This window comes from Silurus aristotelis, assembly GCF_946808225.1.
Source record: "Silurus aristotelis genome assembly, chromosome: 2".
NCBI classification, from domain to species: domain Eukaryota; kingdom Metazoa; phylum Chordata; class Actinopteri; order Siluriformes; family Siluridae; genus Silurus; species Silurus aristotelis.
Window position 1 is genome coordinate 16,328,700 of NC_139575.1, and position 20,188 is coordinate 16,348,887.

At 37.4% G+C, this 20,188-nt stretch overlaps 1 protein-coding gene across 17 annotated transcripts in view; it reads left to right on the plus strand.

Moving 5' to 3' along the window:
* The window catches only part of ptprfa (protein tyrosine phosphatase receptor type Fa), a 216,177-nt gene that overhangs the window by 65,637 nt on the left and 130,352 nt on the right, over positions 1 to 20,188 (plus strand). For 16 of the 17 annotated variants that reach the window (XM_083568484.1, XM_083568478.1, XM_083568488.1 and 13 more), the window contains exon 2: positions 12,910 to 13,065. In XM_083568484.1, coding sequence (XP_083424610.1) covers positions 12,972 to 13,065 — 94 coding nt within the window. In that variant the 5' untranslated portion in view covers positions 12,910 to 12,971. Of the gene's footprint in view, positions 1 to 10,454; positions 10,495 to 12,909; positions 13,066 to 20,188 lie in introns of those variants that run through there. The other variant, XM_083568485.1, reaches the window with a different exon arrangement.

Sequence of the window (20,188 nt, forward strand, 5' to 3'; positions counted from 1 at the left end):
TGCTTATATCCTCTACTCTATGAAGTCTAAGATACTAACAAGGGGATTAGATTTATTTTAAGGATTTAATCTAGGGTAATATAAGAGATTTGCTTTGGACTTTACAACCTTTACAAAGTCTGCTTCTTTATACCTTGCATGCTTGGCTAGAATGTTTCAACAGCATCATAATTCAAATTTTATTAGACACATACTAATAGATTTGTAAATTAAGGAAAAAAAAAAAAAACCCAGCCAAGATATAGAGAGTTGTAATTTGTAATTTAGTCCGTTTTGGCTGGCTTTCTGCAAAAATGTGTGTTTATATAATATGTGCTAATTCTGCTGTTAATGGAATAACACAATTATCACAGCATTAAAAGGAATGGTCATTGGCTTTGTGAGAAGTAGATCATTTTAATTTCATTCAGTGCTTAATTCAGAACTGCAAAAGTACATGCAGCATGACTGGTTGTATCTTGGTATCCCTGGTTCATAATATTTGACTTTCACAGAGGCCAAAGTTTCAACAAACAGATGTTTCACTGAGAGCTGAAAGAATTGTGTATAACTCAACTTAACAACTTAACATAAAAATAAATAAAAATTTTTTAACACAAAACTATCATATTAACGCCCATCAAATCACAAAAAAAAAACGTTTTCTGTCAAAGCTGGACAAATATTTTAGAAATTATACTTGATCTCGATGGAATATTTTTTTTTGCCTTAGGTTAGTACTGTGAAGGGGATGCTGGCTCTGACAAAATCTTGTCATCGGTCCACAGGAGAGCAGGGCCAAAATACTGGGTTTAAAAAAGCAGATGAAAAAAGATCAGGCTTGTATGTTTTAGCTGTTTGAGTAAAGACAGTGACTGTCACTTCCAGCTGCTTCTGTCTTCATCGCTCTTACCAGATCCACCACCACCACACACTGACTCTTGGGAGTGTGTGTGTCCAGACAGCCTATGAGGTGTGCCTGATTGGCCTGGTGCTTGCTGGGAGTTTTCTGTTGCCGTCTCATTGTGCCTCTGGCAGCCTGACATTTGTGTCGCGCAGCTTTATTGTTAACGTGTGATGGCCAGACATAGATACTGCATTTAGTTTGAGCAACATGATGACTCCAGGGAACTCCTGGTGGACTGCTTTGTCTCAAAAAGTGGACGGCTATAGAGTTTCTGACATCTACAGTAATTAAGCTATGAATAACAAAGAACATTTATAGTCTATCTGGCTGTTGTGCAGCTATCAGTTCTAGCAGGGTACCCAAGTTAATTACACTACCAGAAACGCCCAACAATCAGCACAAAATAAACTTGAAATTGATTACTGATTTATGTGTTTTTTGTCGATTCTGGTTACTCAGCCGATATCGCATTCAGTGCTGCCATGGCATGAAGCAGGAATACACCCAGAATGGATGTGGGCAAGTTGAAATTGAGATGTGCTATCTTAAATAACTTACTAAGTCAAAAGACCAATATAACACCATCACTTATTTTCTAAACATCATGGTCAGAATCTTTGTTTTGGCTTGACTTTGTTTTTTTTAATGTGAGATGATGGTGTGTTGTACCAAGAGTAGATTTATGGACATACATATGAAAATGAATAAGTGGACAAAAGGACTAGGACAAATGACTTTTTCCAGCCATGTGTAGTTCTTCCCCAAACTGCTACCACAAAGGTGGGGAAACACAGTTGTACACAGGTGGTGGAAAGTAACAAAGTACAAATACTTTTGTACTTAAGTAGATTTTTCTGGTATCAGTACTTTATTTATTTTTCGGACATTTTACTTTCACTCATTAAATTTCTACACAAATATATGAACTTTCTACTGCTTACATTTTGAAACCAGACTCGTTACTTTAGTTTTAATCTGTTTGGTGAAATGTCAATATTCTTTCTTCTCATTGCGTGCCCCATCGATTTTCTGTCTTTGCGCAGCTTTTTTAATCTACCACTGGGGTATAATTTCCTGGGCTCTCGCGCCACAGACGTAGACTAGTTTATGAAGTTAACAATGAGCAAGACAGAAGGCAACAAGAAGTATGCGGGTAACATGGATGAGACAGAGGGAGTCAGTGATGTAAACATGACTGAGAGCAGAGACATTCCTGATCACCATCATCTTTTCTCTGTTTGTGTTCTATATGGTGGATGTTCAGCCTGGATACATTCATTAGGTAACAACAAACCTTCAGTGCAACACACGTTTATTCATGACATCCTTTCTTTACTCGGATATAAAAAAAACTATAAATAAACACAAAAATTATTTTTAATCAGTAAACGTTTTTGTTGATGCGCCAAGTCTCAAATCAGCACCAAAATCCCCCATGATGCACAAATCTGACAATTTCCCTTTGAGGTCGACAAACGTGACGGCGCATTTTGTAGCATTTTTTCCCTCATAACGCCGAAACGAATGTAAACCACTTTCTTTTTTTGATCGTACAGATAAAAGCAAAATGTAATTCAGATCTATAAAGGGTCTACTTTTATTTGTACACACTCATAATAACAACAAAAAGCTGCTTTTTTGTAAAATAAAGAAAACGGACAGGGTGCGCTCTCTGCCGTCTGTCTTCTCTCTTCAGACACACAAATAAAACAACCTAAATCTCAGTGACTATTTGCCTCACAGACATGAAATATATGAATAGTAAGCTCGAAAAGTCTACTTTTAAATAAATAACACAATTTAACACAATAATTTACTTTAAATTGTTTACAGGAATATTTTGTCTTCATGCTCTATGTTGAGTCTGGTTTCGCGAATAAATAAAAATATTGGAAAGTATTAATTTAAAGTACATTTTAGAACAGATAAAATGTGCAATTAAGTTGTGATAAATCGTGAGTTGACTCATGCCAATCATGTGAATTGATTGACAGCCCTAATATTAATATGATGTGAGGTCCAGTTACCAGCGTGACACTAAAACAGGTAGAAGCAGTGGCTACTTTTTACTTAAGTACATGTAGGAGCCAAAACTTTCTACTTTTTTACTCAAGTTAAAGTTAAGGTCAGTACTTTAAAACATGAGTATCTGTACTTCTACTTAAGTAAAGGATGCGTGTAGTTTTGCCATCTCTGGTTGTATAGAATTCTTTGGATGCGGTAATAATGCCCCTGTGCACAAAGCAAACTCCGTGAAGATTTTGTTTTACTGGGTTGAAGTGGAAGATCTGAAGTAGCCTGCTATAGATCTCTGACTTCAACCCTATTGAACACCTTTGGGATCACTACAAAATCTAGTGGAACATATTTCAAGAAGAGTGGAGGTTATTGTAACAGCAGAAATCATTTGGTTGGTGGCTTACAGGTTTATTTACTTCAACTGCCATCCAGTACAATCAACTTCATAACCGGCAGTTGTGTTGCTGCTTATGAATGACAAGAAAATCTCTGTTCACTTTGCTCAGCTTGCATGTGTAGTAGGCCACTGGCACACATGCCCCTGTGAAAGCGTCCTAACAGCATTGCTGTTTGTCAGTGTTTTAATTGAAGAGTTGATGCACTAATGGCTGGCTTGAGTTTCTCAGTCTCACAGTGCCATTGATTGTTGTGTTTTCATTAATTGGTGTGTCAGACACATCTCATGAACGATTATGCTCCAAGAGCCACAGAATGTTCTGTCAGTGTAATTAACATCACCCGTCAATGTAATGACCCTTGTGTGTTCACGTGTACGGTTTATTGTTTTTAATGTGAGTCATTTATACTGTGCTGGCCATGTTATTTCTCTCAAAGAAATATTCAATATGACTTCTGAAAGTATGCTTCAATGAACATCATTTTCAAAGAAATATTTTAATGTTACTTATGTAAATTAAATACTGCCATTTTACGTATCTTGAATGCATCAGTTTGTTATATTGGTCATTTAATTGGTTAATTTGCCTTAATTTATGATAGGATATTGGTCGTCTTTCTAGCATGAACTGTTCTGTATGGATAATTTATTAACAAGCTCGCTAACTATTGAGTTAAGATCTGGACTTTGACTTAGCTGCTCTAAAATGCTCTGCTTTGAACTAATTTCTGTAGACTTGACTATGTGTGGTCATTGACCCACTTTTGTTTAAAGGTTCAGTTCATTCATATCCTGAAATTCTCTTGTAGAACCTGCTGATACAATTCAGATTTTATACAATTAATCTGTCCTAGACTCGAAGCAACCAAGCAACCCTAAACCACGGTTCTGTCACTCCCAATGCTTCACAATTGAAATGAGGTTCTAATGTTGAACTGAAGAGTTGTTGTTTTTTTTTCACAATCATACAAGTATTTATTTAAACCAAACACTTTCACTTTGGAATCATTTGTTCACAGTAAATCATGACTTCTCACTGTAAGCGTGGCCTGTATGTCCTTAATTGTGACTCTAGGGACACTACATTCTTTGTGATTTCCTGTAACTTTATTTACCAGGGCTTAGTCTGGATTGATTTTTGTTTGAACGTTGAAACAGTAGTGCACATTTGTCTAAAATCTATCTATAATCTAGATTTATTGTGTCTTTACATGAGTGTGAAAGATCTTTATTTGGCCTAGCCATTAGCATCAGTGTTATGGCTGCTTCTGATTTGTTAAGCAAGCTGATAGAGATTTTTCTGTCGTTATAAATCGTATTGTTGAGTGTAGTTTATGTGCTTGAATCTTGTGGAGGAATTACATTGCTCTACGTGCAGTCCATCACAGACTTGAGTCGAGTCAGTGCAGTAGAAGGCCAGGTCACTCTTGGCTAATCATTAACTCATTATGGTGTAGCAGGCTGTAGATCAGCGTTCGGTCTGGTGCGTTGAGCATGGCGACAGGTTTATGGAGGCTTTGGATTTGTCTGAATAGGGCGGTAAAACACTCGAGCACTGGAATTGAGCAGTAGCATGGGAATGGAAAGACTTTTGGGATTTAGCCACAGTCTCAGTGGCAGATGCAGTCATTCAGTAACCATATGACCATACAGGATTCCTTGTTACATGTTTAAAAACACCAGGAAGCTTTATGTGAAAAGTAAGAGTGCTAATTGAAACTTCCAATCTTTATAAGTGTGTCCTTTACTATTCGAAAGACACAAACAAACTTATTCTAATAACTGAAGACTTGTTGAATTCTTTACAATGTAACCCTAATCAAAAATGTTATTCACTTCCTGGTTTATTATGCCGGGAACAAAGTTGATACAATATGATTCAGTCATATATTTATTATCGTAACTGTGATTTTTCAACTGCATTCAGTAGATTTCTTTGTCTCTACAAGCTTTGGCCTGATTGGGCAGTTTTTTATTTCCCATGGCAGAGCCTCTTAAGCTTACTCAGATTATATGGAGATGTTTGATGAATTGATATATTGAGGTCTATTGACATATTTATTGCATTAAAATCTGGGCAATGACTAGGCCACTCAAGAACATTCAAAGGTTTGTCCAAAAGACACTCTAGCATTGCTTGAACTGTTTCCAAACATAATGCAGCTGAACTTAGTTTGGTGTGCTTTAGCCGATACTTACTGTATCGAGTGAGAGATTTTTATATAAACCTCATTTATGGATTATCTTGTGTAGGTTTATTGAAGACACTGTATAAGTATAGCATTTATGTTCAAATTCCCACCCGATCTTCTTTCCACCGCAGTGGTGATCAGTGTTAACAATGGAAATGGTGTCCCCAAAAACTCTTAATTTGCTCAGAGTTCTTTTTAATACCAGGTGCATGTGAACAGTTTGGAGTGCAGATGAGATATGGGAAAATGGAACCGCTACAAAACAATCTTTGTACAAAGATAAAATAAACACCAGCTATTTCTGGTATTTCTACCTGTTTCACAGACAAAAAGACAGACAAAAGCCAATTCTTTTAGATTCTCATTTAAAAAATATATACCAGTTTCATAAATGCACTTCAGACTTGAAAAAACAAAAGTAAAACAACAACGAAAATTACTCATTTTGAAACAATAATACGGCTTGTACCTGACAGCGAATTTCCTCTGACCCTTATTATTTCTTAATGAATATTTGAAATTGTTAGCCTTTTTAAGTTTTTTTTCTCTTGTTTTATACTGCAGTAAAACAGTACACATCGAACAATTCTTGGCTGACTGACCACATTTTCTGCTAACTAGAAAATCATCTTTCATTTATTTTTCATCAGACTGCTCCGACTGTTTTTTAAATTCACAATGAACCCAATGTTTATTTATTTTTTTATATGTAAGAAGGGTATTGGGTTCTGCAAAGAGAAAATTCCCAACTCAGGAAAAGTTTTTCATGTCTAAAAGTTTACTGCAATCATCTTCCCAAGCTCAATTTCACAGCCCTATTGTTTTAGACCTCCATTATTACTTTGTGTCATGATGTAGGGGATTGATTTCAATTTTATTTCACTTCACTTCCCCTTTTACATTAATTCCCTTTACCTTGATGGCATGTAAATCATTTTCCCTGGTGTCAGAGTGCCACTCAGGCCATGTTTATTCATTTGATTTGCAGTAAGGCAATGTGTAAGCATGTCGGAAATTAGCAAAATGTTTTGGTGGCTCATACAGCATCACCAATAAACCTGTTAGGCAAACATTTTACAGCATGTGGGAACCGAATGGAAGCAGCTGCCAGATGGAGAGTGGAAGAGATTAATGTAGGGTGTGTGTGTGTGTGAGTGAGTGTTATTCCATGTAGCCTGGTCCCATCACCTATTTTTTTTTTGCTCTTTTTTAGTGCAATTGCACCATTAATTCTTTTGGTTGACACTTTATTTCGATATAATAGCCCGCTCCCTCTTACTCTCCCTCCTTTTCTATTTTGCTCACTCTCTGTTTATCCTTCGCTATCTCCTTCCGTTTCTCTCTGTTTCGCTGTCACTTGCTTCAACCTTTCCCCATGGACACACGATCGTGATTAAAACCAAATCGCGTCCTCTAGCCCAAAGCAGCGTGTTCAAACGAGCTCTCTAATCTGGAATACAGTGTGGTGAAGACGAGGAGCCGTTACTCAGGATTAGATCAAGGTCACGCTCGTCTGTTCCTGCTCCATGTTGTTGATGGTGTGTGTTAATGAGGCTCGTGCAGTTCTGATGGGTTTATGAGCTCTACACAACTGGTTTGCACAATATCAGGTTGGCACATTATCAGAGATGAGTGCATTTTAACAGTGTGCGTTCCGTGCCGCTGTAAAAGTGGCTACACACTGCTTTCTCTCAGAGTGAAGACTCATGAAAGAGTGCAGGGAATGAATTGGTTGACAAAATGCAATCAGTTCGGTTGTATAGGAAGAATCTAAGCAATAAGTGCCATGCACTGATGGAATCGGTGTACAGGGGTGAGAACTGCAGCGTAATTACAGAACAATGTATTAGGTGAGCGTAAAAATTAAACTAAAAATGAGACACTAAGGAAAGAAATTTAATTATAATATACAAAAAAACCTTTGGATTTAACAAATCCCAGCTGAATGCATTGAGTGTTCAGATTCATATAGGAAAGGTTACAGACACATCCATTAAATCCATGTACCTAAACAGTGATACCTACAAATCCTATATATTTATAGACACAAATGCATCTATGACATGGTTATTAATGCAGCTAGTTAATGACATCTTGTACATGAATTTGAACCTTAATCTCCATAAACCTAAAGAAAACCTTTTGCAGTTTTATTTGGTTGGTTGTTTTAATTTATTATTTTTCCTTTTAAAAACCTGAAAATTCCTACACATTGTCACATTTGATGTATCTATAGTAAGATATAAAAAAAAAAAATCTTCACACACTCACACACACACACTTGCTAAAGGCACAAATATCTCACTCAATGGTTCAACACTTGAAAGGCACAAATCCAGCAAGCTTGTGTAGCTGGAGGGGCGAAGTGGAGGAAAGTGATGCACCTGGCCGCTACTCATGAGTTCTATTAGTCTTCAACATGGAAAGGTGTGTGTGTGTGCGTGCACGTGTGCGCTTTCCATTTAAAAAATAAATAGGATCCAAACATCAAATGGACATCCCTGTAGGCGTGGCCAGGACCATTACTTAAGTTCTCCCTTGAATTGTTCTGCGTCGTCTTTCACCGGGTCGGACGGATGGAAGGAGGGATTAAGTGTAAGAAGGAATGCACCCTGAGGAAAGTGTGTCACTTTATGGATGAGATGCTCAGCACTCGACTTCCTCTCTTCCCATCTGTGAAGAGAAGATATCAGTCCTCGTGCACTCACCCCTTGAGCTATAAATGCTGCACTGAGACACAGAGCTGATGAGAAAATTATATTTCATCTTAATTTATTCACTTTGTTTAAAAAAAAAAATAATAATTACCACTTATTGTCTTTAATCCAGAACACGGCACCTTTTCAAGTTGAAGGAAACGTAAGTGTTGACTGCTGGACATTTATTTATATATATATATATATATGTGTCCAGGTTTTATAAATGCCTATTTACAGAAACTTTTTTTTTCTTTTTTCAAAACTAGAAAAATACTTTCATTTGTTTAAAACTGTTCAACATTGTGCAATAGTCTTTATTAAGAAACACATTTGCATGAATCTATACATTTATATCTATATTGACATAAATTGACTAAATGCAAACAGCCAGCCTGTAGTCATGGTTGTCAGGGGGAAGAAAAGAGTAAAATTGGGGTAAGTTGTAGTTATTAAACAGATTTAAGTATGTAGTTCTAAAGTGATATGATGGTAAAAGGGCAAATTCGAAGGTATTGTTCCTTCAAACCAATAAAGCATTTAGCAAGGGTTAGACGACGAAAGGCAGTTGTGCATCTACCAAACTGTAGCATTGTGCAAACTCGCAAGTACAAATTCAAATGTAAATATGTGCATTGTATGAACAGTGGTGCAGAAATCATAATGTATATACAGATACATATAAGATACAGGTAAGTAGATAATATCTACTTATAAATTAATAACACCCCACGACAAGCAATTTAGTTTTGCCCTTAACCGTGCCGAAATTTAACCGAACCGTGACCTAAAGACTGAGGTACATATAGAACCGTAAATTTTATGTACTGTTTCACCACTAATATACAGTTATATTTTACATTCTGAGTTAAGTACAAACAATGGTGATTTTATTAGCAAAATTTCACACATAGAAGCACAGAACTTAAGCACTGTTAAGTTATGTAATTATGAAGAACATTAAAATTGGGCTGTGAGTGTATGAGATGCGTGCTTTATCACCTTCTTATCCTTCAAAACTTTAAGGCCAATTTTCCTCAGAGAAGAGGACATTAAATCAACAACACTAGATATATTGCTAGCCCCATCAAACCATAATGTTCTGAACCTCATTTTATTTGTGTGTTTAGTTTACATAGTTTGTACGATTTGATTTTTGAACCCTATGTGCTGAATGAGTAAACGTAACACACGTAAATGCACGCGTCTATAAACACAATTGAGGATTTTAAGAATGCTCTTGAGTGCTGTGAGTTACAGACCATTTTCCATGAACATTTATTTTTTTTATTTTTTTGGAGTTGTGGCTTTATCCACTCTCACTGTTTCAGCCTTGGCTTTCATTTGAAGTAAATGTCTCGTTCATTTTGCCTGCAGCCAAGTAGGATGGTAATTCCTGGTATGGATGTATTAACCTCTATTTTGTGGGATTTAAATGAAGTGGCTGGAGCAATAACTGAAGAAGAATAATATTGACCGGATTAAATAAGCTCTTCACTTTCCGCCCTTCGGCTTCCGTTTTTATTTCATTTACTTAATTGAATATTGACTTTTTGAGTGGCGAATATCAAATATGTATATTAAGCAACAACCAGGACAATCATGCAGATGTTCAAAGTGCAATCTTTATTAGTATTTAACAAGCACGCCTTTAATTGTGTAAGATTCTTTTTCTGTCGCTGGGCCCACAGTGAAGCAGAAGTAGAGGCTATGTTTAGAAATAGATTTTTCTTTTTTGGGGATTGTATAATTGCATGCATTACTCGGTAAGGCACAAAGGTTAAAGGGCCGGAATGAACGATCTCAATAGCAGTTGTCGCGCCGTAATTCAACTCCATTGCTTTATTAGAGTTCCGATCTCAGTTAGAGAGTCATGTGAACTCGCACACCAAGGGTACACCTCTGATGTTGACTTCATAAAATAATCTTCTATAATCAAATTGCATCTGCAGTCTTTCCACCACCAACTTCAGCTCACACATTGAGTAGCTCCAGATGTTTTCCAGTTTCCTTGTTCCTGTTTAATGCTACTGTATTAAAACGTATTGAACATTAGGAAAAGCAGAACTTTTTAGGTGGACTAATGGCCTGGTAGGACTACCACAGACATGACTAAGGTCTTCTGCCTTATTCCACTATTTCTTCCTTTGTGAGACCATGTGAGATGCCTCACCATCTGCGTGGAGATGTTAGCGGAGATTTGCAGCCGTGTTGTACATGCTTTAACACTTGCTGTCTCTTGTCTCTCCTCTTTTATGCTCTTAGCAGATGCTGTGGGATCTCCAGAGCCTCCCTCACTATAGTGTAAGAGAGCACGGTGTGTTATTTGTGTGTGCTGTGTTTACACTGTGAGCTCTCATAAGACCACACACAGCCGAAGTTCTGATTAAACATAGAGCATTATGGGAAAAGGGAGGGGTTTTTATTGTCAGGTTGGTTTAATGCCTAGGATGTTAGGAATTAGAAATGTGGTAATGTTAAACCCTTATAACATAGTGTGTAAACATTGTTATGGTTTATAATATTTAGCACAATAGGACTTTCATTTAATAGTAGGGTGATAAGTATCTTGTTCAAAATGTATTCTTTAGTCACAGTGACTCTCCCTACCCGTTATAAAACTCCCCACACAACTAATGGTATTGTTACCCATAATGACATTACTTTGTCAGATCGATCTGAAATACGGATGTTAAGAAGATGACGGCCATTATGCTCTCTAGAAAACAACTTAATCTGAGAAACAGAAATTGAATTCAGGTTTACTCAGTATGATATTTGGCTCCTGCTGAATTTACTTTTAGTCATTAATGGAAATTAGGCATTTAAGTGTTACTTTGTCCAACCACAGTCAGCAAAAAAGTTCTGGTGATGTCAGAAATGTACTATTAAGAAGAGTGTAGAATTATAAAAGCCACCAATAGCAGCACAGCATAGGACAATGTGAACTTCATGGCATAAAGTTGTGACTGTGTTCCCATTAGCATGTTTCATTTACTTTTTGACAAACAGTAAATGTTTGTGAATAATAGTACACTAATAATAAGAATTGTTAAAGTTCCACGTAGGGAAGATGGTTCACCTTGTTATAGCAACGATACTAAAGGATTGTGCTCATCTACGAAATGTTTAAAAAATTCCTGGAATTGGAACGTGCACTCGGCATAGTAGCAGCTTTTGCCCCTAGGTATTATATACTCATAGTCTATTAGTCAAAGCCAAAAAATTACACAAATACCACAAGCATCTACAAGTTATAGCCAATCTGGAGACTGACTCATCAGACTGTAAGCATATACCACCTAGAGGCAAAACCTACAATTAGGTTGAGTGCACGCGCCACAAACGAAATCTGGGAATCCTCCCGACACCCACCCCTCGAATACCCCCCACCCCCCCTCATATTGTGAGCAATGCTTCCTTTCCAGTAAAGACCTGTGTTGTATCAGACTTTGCACTAATTCTGAGTAATGCAAGGTATTGGTAAAAGCAGCGTAAATATTTATACAGGTCAATCACTATGCCACTAGCTGCTGCCAATCTTTATCCAATTTTGTTTGAGGTTTTGTGTGAAATGGCATCTGCCTGCTCCACGTTAAATGGCTAATTCAATAAAAGGTTAACGTTTTGCACTTATCTTGATTGCCTCTCCTGGTTAATAAGCAGGACAGACATTGTAATCATTTACAGCGGCCGAGACAAAGGGTGGGGGAGGGGTTACCCAGAGGTCGCAACCTTCAGAAAACGGCCTATTAGTACAGACACATCCCTAAAGACCAGGCCAGCTGTGCTAGAAATACCCAGGAGAGCCATTTCAGAGAAACTTACACTTAAAGCACTTTATTTCATTAGCACAATGACATCATTGAGTCATTTGCATTATCTTGAGTGATGCCAAGTACTGTTTACCACCACTGTAAATATAGTAAGTAAATGGAAGTGTTCAGAATTCACAATTAATATTATTTCGAATATGTTTTAAAACTTAGTGTGGTAAAACATTGTGTTTGACAAACTGTGTGTGTGTGTGTGTGTGTGTGTGTGTGTGTGTGTGTGTGTGTATATATATATATATATATATATATATATAATGTATATATGTATATAAATATATATATACACACACCTTAAAGGTTACCTTTGACAGAATTATTTTAAGTATTACAGGCTTTATATATATATATATATATATATATATATATATATATATATATATATATATATATACACAATTATTCTGTCAAAGGTAACTTTTAAGGTAGGGCAGGTGGTAAAGGTTTCAAGACCCAGTATCAATAAGCTGCCACCCCTGGGGCCCTTAAAAGAGGCCCTTTACCCTCTATGCTCTAGGGAAGCTTTATCATTGCTGACTGTGCGCTCTGACCCCAGCTTCCTAACAGTGCTGGGATATGCAAAGAAAGAATTTTACTGGGCTTTATAAAGAAATGTTGTTCAAAAAGTGTTGATTCATTTTCACAGATTTTCTAATATGCTATTCTTTTTAAATGAACTTGTTTTGCATGGATTTGAATTAAAATTTTATTTGGAAGAGGGTCTCCAGTGCTCCAGTCACGTGGGTAAAGCCTCAACATTGTGTTACATTAGAAGATACTGGTGAAGAAACCTATGCTTCAAAGTTGTTGTAATGTGAGTGATGACATGAAATTGTGCTTCAGAATCTTTAATGTGTGTCTGTGTGTTCGCTCATCTCACTCGCAGGTGTGCGTCCATGCTGCGGTGAGCTGCTAGGAGTCGAGGTGTGTAGAGTGTGAGCTCAGGTCATGGTGCCACATCACACACGGTCGTCTCGTTTCCACAGCGCGGCCAGCCTGCTGCTGCTGCTGCTAGGACTGACTGCACACATACGGGGAGACAGTGAGTACCACAAACTACCATACACACAAATCAAACAAACATATACACACAAGCACAGCAACACAGCCAGTCTCCTATGCACAAATGAATTTGCCTTATTTTGTGTGTGTGTGTGTCTCCATGGAGAGAGCATTAGTGTGTGTTAGTGTGTTGAAAAATGAAAATCTCCTGCTGCTGGAAAAACAAACTTAAATAACAGCCCTTGCGTTTGAGCAGTGTGTTCTCACTCGGTCACACTGCGGAAACCTATTTACCACAACACGCATACACCGACAGACACACACTGTTTAGTATGGAAATGTGTTTAGCAATCAGTGTGAACACGAGTGTGTAAGACATATTGAGAGTGGAAAATGCTCAATAACCTGTCTCACATGTTTACGCACAGCCGATTAATGTGATAATCATCTGTCTGATAGTGCAATCAGAATAAACACCTTCATACACACACGTAACCCTTGGAGGTCAATCTGCATAACCTTATCTAAATAGTTGTATAATCATTTCCTACACGGAGGAATCCAAATCTAATTATTTCCATAGAAACGAGTGCGTACTGCTATATATATTTATGTATATATTTGCCTCATGTTAGCTAAGTAATATGGTACAGTAGCTTCACCAATATTTACAAATAAAGAATTTAAAAAAGGTTTTAAAATAGAATGATTCAGAATACACTTTTTGTTGAGTAATCTGTGGGGGGGAATAATGTAAGACTTTGAAGGAGATGACTGGGTGCACAGCTAACATTTAATATTATTTATTAGTTAGTTGATACAGTTGTTACTTGTTACAGGAGGCATACATGAAACTCTACTGTGAAAGTTAGACATTCGATATTTGTTTGGTCCAGATTGATGTACTGTATATGTTCATTGTTCTGGATGGCTGAGGTTTACACACAATCTCTTCTCTATTGCGGTCAGGAAAACATTTCCTCCCCCTGAAGGGCCAACACAGAGATTAAGTGGGAATTTCTTCCTACAGGACATTCAGGTCCTCAACTAGGACACCACATAGGATTCAGAGACTTTACTGTCATTGTATACAACAAAACAAAAAGACTAGTCGAAAGTTATTTGCTTAAACATTATGCTGGGACGCCTAGTGCATTATGGGTACAAGTTTCTTGCTAGTTTGTAAATACAGAGAATAGCCTCTTGCTAAACAACACTACTGTTTGAAAGTTTCGAAAGCAACATCATTAGTTCTCATTAGCAATTCAGTATCCTAGCTTAACAAAAAAAAAACCAAAAAAAACCAAAAAAAAAAAACAACGGCTTAGCACTTCTTTTTTTTTCAAAGAATTCTCAGTTACTTTTGTGAGCTAGTAATTGTAATTTTAATGTTCAGCCCAAAGCTAAAGCCTCATTATTTGGTGATCTAATGCTGCTAAAAATTCCAAATTTCTCAAATTAGTCTCATATTAGTACCATGCTCATTTTGCTAATGATATCTGTGACATTATGAAGGGAAGTAAAAGATACTGTTATTTAGATGTTTCTTGCAGCCTTTGAGAAAATAGATGCATTTTAGAAGCTCTTTTATACAGCAGCTAGGTAATAAATACATAAACTGGTAGTTTTGTGTGAGGTCAGTGGAGCTAACAGTGGAAGCTGTAATAAAGATGAGGACAGCTTGTGTTATCGTGTCCCTGACCTGTGAACATAGAACAGCATGTCTGAATCACAGTGTGCACGTCACCTTTTTTTTTTTTTTTTTTTTTAATACAGCACCTAAAATTGTTACACATTAATAATTCACCAAAAAGCCTGCAGCCACAAACTCCCATTCTGTGTCTATTGTGAAACACTGTGGGAGCATAGCTCTGTACTTCTCTGACTTTATCCACTTTCACTTTAATTCACTTTTCTCTCTTTTCTCTCTCTCCCTTACACTTTCTCTCTCCAATCTTTCTTTAGCAGTACTGTGTATAAAAAAAAAAGCAAAAATATCAGAAATATATTAACATTATTAACAATACTTAATATTATTAACAATCGTAACACCAGTGAGCTACATTCACTCACTGACTAATAGCGACAGAGCAACTAGATGTGGGTGTTTATGCAATAAGGAAACAGGATTTGATTAGGGCTGCAGCTATCGATTAGTTTGTAATTTTTACCGATTAGTCTGATAAGTACTTTTTCTTCCTTAAAGAGCAATACTGAATGGACAATAGAAAATTAGACAGGTCTCTTAAAATGAACGTCATTTGTTACCTTTTTAGAAAAGTTACAATTTGTATTGCTGAAATTGCAGTCTGTGAAAACTAAACCCATTTAGTACAATTAATTGCCATATTCCATCAAAATACAAATTACTTTTAGGAAAAAAAGGTAAATGCACTGTAAAGTGTTTTCTTTGTTTCAGTTGGATGTTATCCCACACTTTGGAAATTTTTTGTTGTGTGCTTTGGCCTGAATCTTCTCCTCACCCCTCGCATAAATCTGTAGATTTTATGAAAAATTCCCAAAAAAAACAAAAGGGGCAAAATCATTACATAGTTGCTTTAGACACGGTCCTCCAGGTCAAAACTGAAAAAGCAGATGTTCATCTCTAAACATTTATTGTATGAAGGATGGATGATGAACATCTGAGCCCAACCTGCCCTCTCTAACAGCCTTAGACTCTAGGGATGCCCCCCCCCCCCAACACATACATACACACACACACACACACACACACGTGCGCGCATACAATACAGACATGCACGTATAATGCATCTCCCTTGGGGTTCTGACTCCATCAGGTCCAATATGGTCCAAGCTAAGATTAATTTCTGACAGCAGACCTAAATGGATAAAGGAGCTATCTGTATTATCAGTATAAATACATTAGTGTACTCCTGACTCCTTTATGTGTGTGTGTGTGTGTGTGTGTGTGTGAGAGAGAGACATTATTTGGTTCTCAGATGATCTAATATAGATCAGTAGGCACATGGCAATGTATGAGGGTTGAGTCAGGGCTGATCCAAAGTGTCTCAGTGCATCGAAGTGCAGTTTAAGGGATGGAAATGGATTGTCTTAATGAAATGCATTACACAGAAACGCAAAACACGCACAGCCACACACACGCACACACACACATGCACACGATCAGGAAGAAGAATTACCTTGTTTTGTTTGAAGTGTGTGTGCTTGTGCTAGTCTTTGCAATCTAATTAGCAGATCACATTGTTGCATTTAGAAGCACGTTTGCATTTCACAAGCTTTCAGAGGAAGGAACCAATCTAATTCAAAGACTGAGGGCTTAACTGATGTAAGTGCAGGTAAATGATTAGCTGATTGTCTCAGAGTGTGAAAAAACACAATTGAGCAGTGTTAAAACATCATGCCATGATAAAGAGGAGCTATAAAAGCTTTTATTGATGGCTGCAGAAAATCTACGGACGAATTTATGGACGAAAACAGTGGGACACCTGACTTTTTCAGGCATTCTTTCTCAAATGCTAGGAACTGGAGCACTTTGAATGGATCCCAAAGGTGTTCAGTTGGGTTGAGATCAGAGTCCTACAGCACACCACTCAAGATCTCTCTCTTTTTCTGTGTGTGTGTATGTAGGTGTATACACAGGTGCATCTCAAAAAAATTTTATATCATTAAAAAGTTGATTTATTTTAGTAATTTAATACAAAAAGTAAAACTCGTATAATATTGATTCATCACACACGGACTGATGAATTTCAAGTGTTTTTGCTTTTGGTTTTTATGTTTTATGATTTTGGTTTACAATGAACAAAAACCCACCAATTCACTATCTCAAAAAAATGAAATACTTCATAAGAAAAACATTTTTAGTGAATTGTTGGCCTTCTGGAAAGTATGTTCATATACTGTACATTTACTCAATACTTGGTTTGGGTTCCTTTTGCTTTAAATACTGCCTCAATCTGGCGTGGCATGGAGGTGGTCAGTCTGTGGGACTGCTGAGGTGGTATGGAAGCCCAGGTTTCTTTGACAGTAACCTTCAGCTCATCTGCATTTTTTGGTCTCTTGTTTTTCATTTCCCTCTTGACAATACCACAGATTATCTATGGAATTCAGGTCTGGTGAGTTTGCTGGCCAACACCAGCACACCAACACCATGGTCATTTAACCAACTTTTGGTGCTTTTGGCAGTGTGGGAAGGTACCAAATCCTGCTGGAAAATGAAATCAGCATCTCCATAAAGCTGGTCAGCAGAAGGAAGCATGAAGTGCTCTAAAACATCCTGGTAGATGACTGTGCTGACCTTGGACCTGATAAAACACAGTGGACCAACACCTGCAGATGACTTGACTCCCCAAACCACCACTGACTGTGCAAACTTTAAACTGGACCTTAAGCAAATTGGATCCTGTGCCTCTCCTCTCTTGCTCCAGACTCTGGGACCTTGATTTCCAAATGAATTGCAAAATTTTCTTTCTTTTCATCTGAAAAGGCGACTTTGGCCCACAGAGCAACAGTCCAGTCCTATTTATGCTTTGCCCAGGTAAGACACCTCTGATGATGTCTCTGGTTTAGGAGTGGCTTGACACAAGGAATGCGATAATTGTATCCCATGGATACGTCTGTGTGTGGTCTTCAGCTGCAGTCTACTTTTTTTTTTAATCTCCCCCCAAATTCTTAAATAGGCTCCGTTTTACCTTTTTTTTTTTACCACACTTTTTCCTTCCGTTCAACTTTCCATTAAATGTGCTTGGATACAGCACTCTCTGAACAGCAGCTTCTTTAGAGATGACCTTTTGTGTCTTTCCCTCCATGTGCAGGGTGTAAATGATCGTCTTCAGGACAACTGTCAAGTCAGCAGTCTTCCCTCATGATTGTGTAGCCTGAACCAGACTGAGACCCTATTTAAAGTCTCAGGAAACCTTTGCAGGTGTTTGGATTTAATTAGCTGATTAGAGTGTGACACCACAGGTCTCCAATATTAACTTTCTTAACAATATTCAAATTTTCTAGGATAGTGAGTTTGATTTTTAGTATCTCTAAGCCATGATCATCAAAATGTAAAAGAAATAAACACTTGAAATAGATGAGTCTGTGTGTGATAAATCTATATAGTTTTACTTTTTGTATTGAATTACTAAAATAAATAAAATTTTAAATTCTAATTTTGAGATGCACCTGTGTGTGTGTGTGTGTGTGTGTGTGTGTGTGTGTGTGTGTGTGTGTGTGTGTGTGTAATATATATATATATATATATATAATATATATATATATATATATATATATATATATATATATATATATATATATATATATATAGCTGTCAAAATGTATGCGTTAATAACCCATTAACACATTTAAATAAATAAATAAATATAAAAGAGGTGAAATTAAAACCATGACAATTTAAACCTAAAACCCAGCATCATGGGAATGTGTAGTGGGGTTTCCAGGTTTACTTCACAAATTATTACCACTAAACATTTGTTTTACTGATGCACCAAAATCCGCCATGATGCACACATTCGGTAATTAAAACCATTCGTGTGTAAACATAGCAAAAGTTTCATTTGGTGTCCTGATGATTTAAGTAATTTAAAACTATAATTACTTTTACAAGGATAATTTTGTGTTTATGCTCTATGTTGAGTATGATTTCACTAATAATAAACATACATTTGCATAAAGCATCAATATTTGTCCATGCCCTTGTTGATTAAAGTATTAAAAATGTATATAAATACAAAAAAAATTATATAGACACACGCGCACACACACCTATAGTACTTATATACACACACACACACACATACAATATCTCACAAACGTTTTGTGTGAACACCATTGTTATCCAGCACTGCCTTAATCCTCCTCAGCATGGAATTCACCAGAGTTGCACAGCTTCCACTTCTCCATAATGACATCATGGAGCTGATGAAGGTTAGACACATGGCACCTCTCCACCTTCTGCTTGAGGATGCCCCACAGGTGCTTTAATAGGGTTCAGGTCTGGAGACATACGTGGCCACTCCATTACCTTCGGCTTTCTTCCTTGGCGGTGTGTTTGAGGTCGTTATTATGTTGGAAAACTATAGAGAGAGGGCATCATGTCACAGTACATGTTAGAATCCATGTTTTTCTCAATGAACTGCAGCTCCAGTGTACCAGCAGCACTAATGCAGCCCCAGACCATGATGCTACCACCACCATGCTTGACTGTAGACAAGACACAATATTCTTTATACTCCTCACCAGGGTGTCGCCACACATGCTGGTTACCATCTGAGCCAAGCAAGTATCTTTGCAAGCATCTTGGTCTAATCAGACCCCAGGACATGGTTCCAGTAATTCATGCTCTTGGACAGGTTATCTCCAGCAAACAGTTTTTAGGTTTTTCTGTGAGCCAGCTTCAGAGGAGGCTTCCTTCTGGAATGAGAGCCATGCAAACCGACTTGTTGCAGTGTACTGCATATGGTCTGAGCACTCACTCGAGGACCTTCCACTTCTGCAACCTCTAAAGCAATGTTGGCAGCATTCATGTTTATATTTTTATGCCAGTTTCTGGACTCAAGTTCTTTGATCGACCCTTTCGAGGCCTGTTCTGAGTGGGACCCGTCTTGAAAAACCTTTGTATGACCCTGGCCACTGTACTGTAACTCAGTGTAGGAGAGCGATCATTTCGGCAGATGGGAAAAAAGGAATGAATTATTTATTTAACTTTACTTTCTTTCTCATACACACGCATGTCTTTTCATGTCTCTCTCTCCAGGTACTCTTCTGTCACTCCTTTAATGCTTCCCCCGCTGACTGCAACAGAGAACACCGATTAGACTAATTCCCAACAGTAGTGTGGTTTTTACCGCTTGTCTCTCCTGGCCTCACCCTCTATTCACAACCTGGCACTCGGCCACGCCCACACTGCCACACTCAATTTCAGGGTGTTACCGATCTTCTTGTAGTAGAGGCCATCTTTGTGGAGAGCAACAATTTAAATTTTAAATCCTCAGAGAGTTCTTTGCCATTAAGTGCCATGTTGTAAATCCAGTGGTCAGTATGAGAGAATTGTACTCAAACACTAAATTTTAACTGCTCTAATACAAGATACACAAATTTTTATTGTCCTGTCAAGCAGACAAAAACATAAACATGATGAATAGGACATGTGGCTTTGCATGGTTACATGACAT